At 45.8% G+C, this 9,150-nt stretch overlaps 1 protein-coding gene across 1 annotated transcript; it reads right to left on the bottom strand.

The window, feature by feature from the left end:
• Positions 1-527: 527 nt before the first annotated feature.
• On the bottom strand, positions 528-8,767 carry LOC114615827 (adipocyte enhancer-binding protein 1-like; the record flags this gene model as incomplete). Its single annotated transcript, XM_028761436.1, has 2 exons — positions 528-848; positions 8,425-8,767. Coding segments are annotated over 2 exons (664 nt in total), but the record flags the coding sequence as incomplete, so codon positions are not given.
• Between the last annotated feature and the right edge of the window lie 383 nt (positions 8,768-9,150).

Genomic DNA, 9,150 nt, shown 5'->3' with positions numbered 1-9,150 from the left:
GGTGCCTACCCGGATCACCTGGAGAGCTTAAGACCACAATGCATCAGGGCCTTTGTGGATGCTATAGATACCCCCAAAGACCACAGCTCACTCCAAGGAAGCATGGGATGCTCATGTCCACACAACCTCCACAGATCCACCTCTGAAACCCCTTTGGTACCCCTACTGTGGGGATATCCACTTGATCCCCAACTAGGATGACAGTGAATATCTAGTATCCCAAAGTCCTTGGGATATAGTGTAGTTCTAGTGTACCCTGAGGCTAGAGAGCTATGCTACTGCTTGTGGGAGTGCTTACCATAGAGCTCATGAGTCCAATGAAAAGCAGGTGGTAACAGGAGACAGAGCACTCACCTATAAGCTCCCAAGCCCTCTCCCGGCCCAAGAGCAACATTAACAGAATTCACTGAGAAAACCACCAAGTTAATGACAAGTCCTTAAAGTTCTCTTATCTTAAGATTCTCTGGAATATCTCCTTATTTCTTTGTCCTCAAAGAGGTCAGAGCCCAAGGGATCCTGGTACAAACCTTTCTTCTGTGGTGGCTCCTGGTTGCTGGAGTTGGTTGGTAAGAGAAGTGACTGCCCCAGCGTTTCTAAGGGGGCCACATTTGATAACTTCTTTCCTGCCGAGAGCCACTTAGTGGCCTTGGGTGGCTTCTTTTTGGGCTTCTTAGTGGCTTTGGGTGGCTTCTTTTTGGGCTTCTTGGTAGCCTTGGGTGGCTTCTGCTTTGGTGTCTTGGTGAACCTGGTGGAGCCCTGCAGGTGTTTTGTGGCCTTGGGACCTTTGTCTTTCTTCCCTTTCTTCTCTTTGTCTTTGTTCTTTTGTGGAAGGACTGTCAAGGACAAAGCTGAAGGAACAGACAATCAGAGCCCCATCTGTGTGCCCAAGTTTTCCCCCTGGATGCCCAGGGCCTGGGTGTGAGGGCACCTGTCAGTTCCTGATCTGGTATAGATCAGGAAACTAAGGTTAGCCACTTACTCGAGTGGTAGAACGAGACCCTTGTCCAGGCCTCCTGTCTGCATATCCAGAGTGATTAGTAGCAACTCTTGGCTGCTCTGAAGTACTGAGTTTGGGGCACGATATATAGGGAGACATCTCTGTCTGCCCCAGCCTCCATGGGGGTCCCTCATAATCCCTTTTTCACGTTGTCTGCCTAGTCCTGGAGTACAGTTCTGTACCAGGCATGGAAGGTACAGGGAAGAGCCTGAAAGAGCAAAACTACCCAAGCAAATGACCAGACAAATTAAAGAACGTGGCTTGGCCTTCCAAGAGCCTCCTTTCATGTTGAAGAAAAGCTTCAAAGAGACACTCAAGGCAGGCTAGGGGTGTAATTCTGTCTTAGAGCAGTCAGTCCCCTGGTATGTGTAATGCTGGGAGCCAAACCCAGGAGATTACCTGCTGTTCTGGAAAGCCTAGTCAGTACAAGATTAAGAAAGGACATTCTTGGATTTCTCGGGTCGCAGGTCCCACGAACTTAAAGAACGTCTGGTATTTCCTGGGAGCTGGTTCCCACAGTGGAATGGTCTTGGGCAATAAGAATATGATAATGGGATGGACTTGGGCAATGAGGATGTGACAGTGGGATGGTCTTAGATAAGGATGATTTAATAGTGGGATAGCCCTAAGCAATGACCCTTCCCTAAACTTCCCGTTTTTCTGTGTCTTTATTTTATTATTTATTTATTTATTTATTTATTTATTTTTGGTTTTTCGAGACAGGGTTTCTCTGTGTATCTCTGGCTATCCTGGAACTCCCTCTGTAGACCAGGCTAGCCTCGAACTCAGAGATCTACCTGCCTCTGCCTCCCAAGTGCTGGGATTAAAGGTGTGCACCATCACCACCCGGCTTAATATATTTTTGTCATTTCATATCAATTTTTTTGTTGTTGTTGTTTTGAGACAGGGTTTCTCTGTGTAGCCCTGGCTGTCCTGGAACTCACTCTGTAGACTAGGCTGGCCTCGAACTCAGAAATCCACCTGCCTCTCTTTCCCAAGTGCAGGGATTAAAGGTTGCTGTGTCTTTATAACCTGCCACCTGAAATTAAAGTTAGAGAGCTTGATCAAAACCCCAGACTTGCTCTCATCCTTTATGTCTCTTGTCCCTTCATTCTTTTGCCCCCTTCCCTAGGGTCTCGTTGAATCCCTGCAGGCCAGGGCAGTTGGTGCCTAATATGGGGCCTTTTGGTCTATGTCTGATCAAATGTTGTTCCCACATGGACGTCCCTCAAGCATAGGATCGATGCTTCACTGTAAAGGCAAGTGAAGAGAGAAGAGCTGCATTGTGATTGCCACAGAGTCGCCTGCCTGTGAGATTGATCAGGTTAAAGTAAGTTAGAGCAATGCAATCATTGGGACAAGCATTAAGGAAGCATGATTTGCTCTTAAAGGGTCTCAAGGAGTCCCTCAAGATACAAGGATTAAGGATTAAAAAAAGGATCTTAGAAAATTCTTTGATTTCATTGTCGATGTTTCCCCAAGAGGAGACTACTGATGAGAAAGCACTACACCTCCTAAGGAGGAGATAAAAAGTTATACCTTGAAGATGAGGGAGAGGAAGGGCTAAAGCAGTTGTCCACTCTCCGGCCGTGTTAGCAAAAGAAAAGAAAAAGGCTATTTTAGAACCCTTCTGGGAGCAGGAGAGAATCAGGAGATGTCCTGCTTTTTTCTGGGTCCTACGGGAGAGATCCTCAGTTCTGCTTTCTCTGTCTATTGTCTGTCCTTGGTGCGCCAATCTGTCCATGTGTGTCAATTGTCTGCTTTTGTTTCATCCTTTGAATGATTGTTGTTCTATATTTCATATTCAAAAAATGACTAAGCAAGGTGCTTTTCTCTTGAAATTACAGCTAGAAAAAGTAAGAAAATTTTGATGGGATAAAATATATAAGATTTGCATCTACTTCATTTTTGTTTCTGACTGGTATAAAAGTATCAATATTTTCTGCATGTCTTGGTTATAGATTTTTGGCCTATAAGTTACTGGGTGTGATTAAAAATTTGCAAGTTTGGTAACAGAAAGTTGGCTTAAAACTGGTAACTCAGGATTGGAGTCATTCAGAAACCAGATGTATAAAGGATAGGATTTAAAACAATGTCTCTTTAAAGAGATATCAAAAGCTGCACTATCATACAGTCATATATAAGAACTGGCAGCCAAACCTTGCAAGATGAAAGTAATGCACTTGGTGTTGATTTTAGAGAAAATGGATTGTCTGCATTGTTAAAAATTGGTTTTGTTTCCCAAAATTATGATTATACTCTAATATTACAAAAAGAAACTTAAACATATAGTTAAACTGCCAATGTTCTATTGGCTGCAGTTGGCAGGTCAAGCGTGAGCTCGAGAACTTTTGACTCACCTGTGTTTATGATTAAGAAGATGATTGAACAGGTGGAGATGATCATAAGAGTTAAAAACAGCTGTAGCACAGTACAGCCCTGCTGCCACTTTTACAGCATTAGTAGATTCAATGGTAGAGGCAAACTTAGCCCCCCAAGATTGAAAAGGAGATCTCAGTGGGAGTTTTATCTGGGATCAAACAAAGCCCTGATGAACCATTTCAGGAATTTGTGGATAGGCTGCTAAAAGGGCTGGTAGAATTTTTAGAGACCCTAAGGCAGGAGTTGCTTTTGTTATACAGTTGGCTTATGAGAATGCTGACTACAGTCCAAGCCATGCTTTCACAGTGCTGAAGAGATATGGAATGCTCTAAGTATGGGGGCATAGGTCATTTTAGGAAAGACTGTCCAATAAATAGAGGCATAGACAGACAACAGAATCACTCCCCTGTAATCTGTCCTCTGTGCAGGAAGGATAACTGTTGGGCCAGGCCTCAGGAAATAGGCCCAGATTAAGAACATTTACATTTGAGTTAAGACAAAGCTCTGAGTGGGCTCAGCAGAAGCTTGTGTGACATTCCTTTTGACATGGTCACCCTGACTAGCCCCTAGAAAGGTGTTTTTCGGAATTAGTTTATTGCCTTGTTTCTTCCTTGGAGAGGAAAGGTCAGCCTCAGACCCAAAGACACTCACAACAGACAGCTCATGGGCTAGGAGTTACAGATAATGATTATGCTGGAGAAATTAAAATCATGCCTGCTTCCTCCATGGTATTATAGCAGTGCCTGCTAATAAAAGAATTGCTCAAAGAGTAAGAGAGGACAAGATTGGCCTTCAGCTTGGCCTTTATCTGATACTCTCACTCAGCTACAAGGGACTGGTTATTCCATTAATCCAAAACAAAGTTCAGACTTACATTCAATGAGTTTGCTCATGATTTTTGAGAGCCCATGAAGCCATATCACTAGAAAGTTTTGTCTCAAGGAATGGCTAATAGCCTTACATTATATAAAAAATGTGTTGTTTTTTAATACAAGAAGTTAAGAGTTTGAATTTTTTAGTGTATATTATTCATTGTATGGTATTTTATTTGTTGATCTCTCTGAAGGAGTTTTAATGCAAGCCTTTGTGCTCATACGAGCTTTAAATTTTGGGGGGTGTGCTTGTTGCTCCAGAAAATATTCAAAGGCAGAAAATATTTACAGACGGCTCACCTAATGGGAAGACAGTATATATAATTGGATCACAGGTTCATTTTCTTAAGTTTCCCCTTGCTTCAGCAAAATAATTAAATGATGGGCTGTAGCCACTGTTTGAAATGCTGAAAAATCAAGCTTTCAGTTTGTATACTCATAGTCAGTATACAGCTCAGGGTTTATAATTGCTTGAAATTGTTCCTTGTTTAGATATGGCTAATTCTCAAATTTTACAAATACAGCTTAATTTAAGAAACATGTACTTTCCCTTAACTTTATAAGACATTTAAGAGCTCATACTGGATTGCCTGGACCCCAGGGCAATGCCACAGCAGATTTGTATACCAGGCAGATTATAGGCCTTACAGAAGCAATTGGCCATACAATCTTATTCTTTACATCATCAAAATAATAATAGTTCGAGACAATAATTTGATATTTCTAGAAAGTGTGCAAGTCAAACTGCAAAAACTTGTTCTCTGTGTCCTCAATTTTTTCATAATGCTGTTAATCCTTGAGGACTTATACCTAATCAATTATGGCAAGTGGATGTTACTCAATTCTGATTTTGGAAAATTAAAACATGTACATGTGACTTGACACCTTTTCAGGCCTTCTAGATGCAACTGCTTTTAGCAGGAGAAACAACTAAAAATTTAGTTAGTTATTGCCTACATTATCTTTCTATGCTTGGTGCTCCATATCAGATCAAGAGAGAATACAGAACTGGCTATTGCAGGGCTGGAGAGATGGCTCAGCGGTTAAGAGCACTGACTGCTCTTCCAGAGGTCCTGAGTTCAAATCCCAGCAACCACATGGTGGCTCACAACCATCCGTAATGAGATTGGATGCTCTATTCTGGTGTGTCCGAAGACAGCGACAGTGTACTCATAAATAAAATAATAAATAAATCTTTAAAAAAAAAAAAAAGAACTGGCTATTGCAGTCAGACATTTGAGATGTTTTATTGACAATTCAATATTACCCATATTACTGGGATTCCTTATAATCGCCAAGGACAAGGTATTGTGAAACAGATATCATGGAACTTTAAAATAATATCTTCATAACTCTCTTGAGTGTGGGAGGAGCAGCTACTGGTGCTTCTGCCCTGGTTATGCAAGGAACTCTAAAAAATTGGCTTTTAAAAAACAAAAGAGTGGAGTTATATCCCCAGAAGGGGTCTCCTAGAAATACTCTCCATCATGCCTTGTTTGTTCTCAATTTTCTAAATCTGAACGCTTATGGCAAATCTGCTGCCGATCGCCTCTGGCACCCTGAGACTAATAAGAATTATGCCACAGTTATGTAGAAGGACCCTCCTACCTTTAAATGGAACGGCCTGGACCCAGTTCTCATATGGGGCCGAGGATCAATATGTCTGTTTGATACCAAAGAAGGCACGGCTAGATGGCTACCAGAAAGATTAGTGAAACAAACAGATACTTCCACAAAGTCAGCCCCAATTGTAGATAAAATGGATAACAATTGAGATCCAGGGAAGAGCAATCTCCCTGAGAATTCCCTTCTTTTTTCCTTTCCAGATAAAAATGAGCCGCTCGTGGTGTTTGCTGTTGGAGGTTCTGATTCTGATGCTGGCCTCGGGACTTGTACTACTCAGAACTTCAACAGGCTATTGACAAGGACATTGAACAGCAAGAGATGGGCATCACTAATCTGGAAAAATCCCCTCATCTGCTTTTCCTTCAGCAAGGGGGACTCTGTGCCGCCCTCAGGGAGGAATGCTGTTTTTATACTGACCACACCTGTGTAGTTAGAGATAGTGTGGCCAAGATCAGAGAGAGATTAGAATGGAGAAAGAAACATCGAGAACAAGAAAAACCGGTTCTCTGCCTCTCCTTGGCTTACCACCTTCCTCCCTTCCATCCTGGGTCCAGTGGTCAGTCCCCTTCATTCAGCTTTTGGCCCTTGGGCCTTTAACAGACTCACTGGCTTTATAAAACAACAAATTGACTCCATGGCATCTCAACCTCTACAAGTGCATTATCATAGACCTGATCTGACTGATAGAGGCTTGGCTGAGCCTTGCGATGACATAACTTCTTTAGCAGCTGCATAGAACTCAGATCTGTGCACGTTAGTTCGGCATGGCATGGACACAACGTGGGTACCTGCAAGGGGTACATGACGAGGTACTGTAGGGGGAGGACCCAAATTGTCTGCTTCTGAGTTCCCCCAAAAGCAAACCCGATTACATAGAGGTTGGTGTTGATTTCTTGTGTCTCAAAGCAGCTGGCTAGGACCCTCAATATCCCATGTGGCCCCTGAGTCAAATAACCCCCTCCTCTCCCAAAAGACCATTTGAAACGATACTGGGAGGATCAGGTCAATACTTTCCCCCTCTGATTAATGCCCACTTATGTGCCGATGAGATTTCTTAATGTCCCCATTCTCCTGCCAGCCTCATTTAAAATTGTGAAAAGGGAGGAGATGCCAGGAGCCAAACCCAGGAGATTACCTGCTGTTCTGGAAAGCCTAGTCAGTACAAGATTAAGAAAGGAGGTTCTCGGGTCTCTCGGATCGCAGGTCCCACGAACTTAAAGAACGTCTGGTATGTCCTGGGAGCTGGCTACCACCGTGGGATGGTCTTGGGCAATAAGAATATGATAATGGGATGGTCTTGGGCAATAAGAATATGATAATGGGATGGTCTTGGGCAATAAGAATATGATAATGGGATGGTCTTGGGCAATGAGGATGTGACAGACTGACGAGGAGGATTCAATGGTGGGATAGCCCTAAGCAATGACCCTTCCCTAAACTTCCCATTTTGCTGTGTCTTTATAACCTGCTGCCTGAAATTAAAATTAGAGAGCTTGATCAGAACCCCAGACTTGCTCTCATCCTTTGTGTCTCTTGTCCCTTCATTCTTTTGCCCCCTTCCCTAGGGTCTCATTGAATCCCTGCTGGGCGAGGCAGTGTAAGGCCCTGGGTTTGGTTCCCTGGCACCGCCCCTAGGGAGGAAGGCAGGTAGGCAGGCACTCAGTGAGTTTTGAAGTCCCAAAAGGTTCCAGTTGAAACCCAGAACCAACATATAAAGACAGAGGGACAGGCAGGTAGGTAGTTCTTGGTGCTGCCTCATCTCAGAGAAGTCTAGTAGCAGGGTCACCCCCTAGAACCCTCGGAGCTGCAAATGCTGCAAATTTAATGGCAATGGGAAACACACAGGCAGTTGGCTGAAACACAGGGAACATTGCAAAACATGCAGCAGAAGCAGGGTCACTTGGCAATGTCCAGAAAGTCTTGGATGCTGGAGGCAAAGCGTGCAGAGAGGAGGGGGGAGTGGCTGACCTCAGGAATGGTGAATGGTGCCTTACAGTCTCCTGGGAGAGAGATCACAAGATCCTTTGCCACTCTCCAGAGGGTCATGAAAAACAGCTAAGATTTACTGACAACTGATTACATAAGAGGCTCAGGGCTACATGCCTCCAGGATGCTATCACCTCGCTTAGTTCTGACCATCTCAGAGCACCCACTTTCACCTGGAAGTCTTCCTCAGCCCCCTCCCCTGCCTGTGTGTTCCTGTGGGAGAAGAGGCAGGCAGATGCCTAGGCTTGAAGCTTGCCACTAACAGATTAGGGCCAATTCAAACGACAGGGAGGGGAATCACAATTCCCCTCCTGCCCAAACCTACATTCTCTTGAGACCTGGGGATGAGCAACTTGGGCGAGTGTATCCTCAGAACCTCAGCGCCCTATGCTGTCCATACACCTCCAGGTCTCCAAACTGCAGGATAGAACTGCCGCCTGGCACTGTGTTGCCTTGTGTTGCCCTGGACATTCCTCACTGGGCAGCATGGGAAGGCTAGACCCTCCACAGGCCCTGTATGCTGACTTGAGGCCATGGCCACCCATGTCACCGGGTTCTCACCTTCTGCATCTGGCCGCGGCTTGCCCCTTGCCTTGGATTTGCGGGCACGCTGGGTGGGTTCGGGAAGCAGCTGGGCTTCCACTTCGTCTTCCCGGGGCGGGGACTGGGTCTCCAACTCTGAATGGTAGCCTTCTAGGAACTCTTCCATCTCATCATCCCTCAGCACCTTCTGTGGGCTCCCCTCGGAGCACAGAGCCAGCAGTGCCAAGAGGCCACAGAGCAGGGATGCACTGCGCACTGCAGCCATGGCTCTGGGCACGCGCGGGAGCCGGGTGGGCTTGAGCAGGGACTTGGGTAGTAGGGGCGGCCCCCCGCGTGGCGGTAGGAAAGGGCGCCAGGAACCCTGGGGAGCAACGTGGACGTTGATGGTATCCAGAAAGGGGTGGGAGAGGGAGATTGAACGAGGACAAGGGGCTCCAGGAGAGCTTCTGGCTGGCCCAGCTCTGGCGGCAACTGGGTTCTCCTACCCCGCGTGGCTAGCTCTCACGCGGACCGCCCTCAGATCGCTTGCGACGGCCTGGCCGGGGCGGGGGCTTCTGGTTTCTGGAGGGGGAGGAGGAGGAGCTGGCCTTGGACCAGGGGCTGCGGGGGAGGGAGGCGGAGCAGCACGGAGCCCCGACTAAGAGCAGCATTAGCGCCCAGTTTAGAGGGTCTGGGTGCAGGGCGCCTAGGGGCAAGGAAGGCCTGGGAGAAAAGAATGCAGAGTTATGGGGAAGGAAGTGTGCG

This window comes from Grammomys surdaster, unplaced genomic scaffold (genome assembly GCF_004785775.1).
Source record: "Grammomys surdaster isolate TR1022 unplaced genomic scaffold, NIH_TR_1.0 158921, whole genome shotgun sequence".
In the NCBI taxonomy this organism is placed as follows: Eukaryota; Metazoa; Chordata; class Mammalia; order Rodentia; family Muridae; genus Grammomys; species Grammomys surdaster.
The sequence above is the reverse complement of the archived record's forward strand: the minus strand, read 5'-3'. Positions and strand labels throughout refer to the sequence as shown.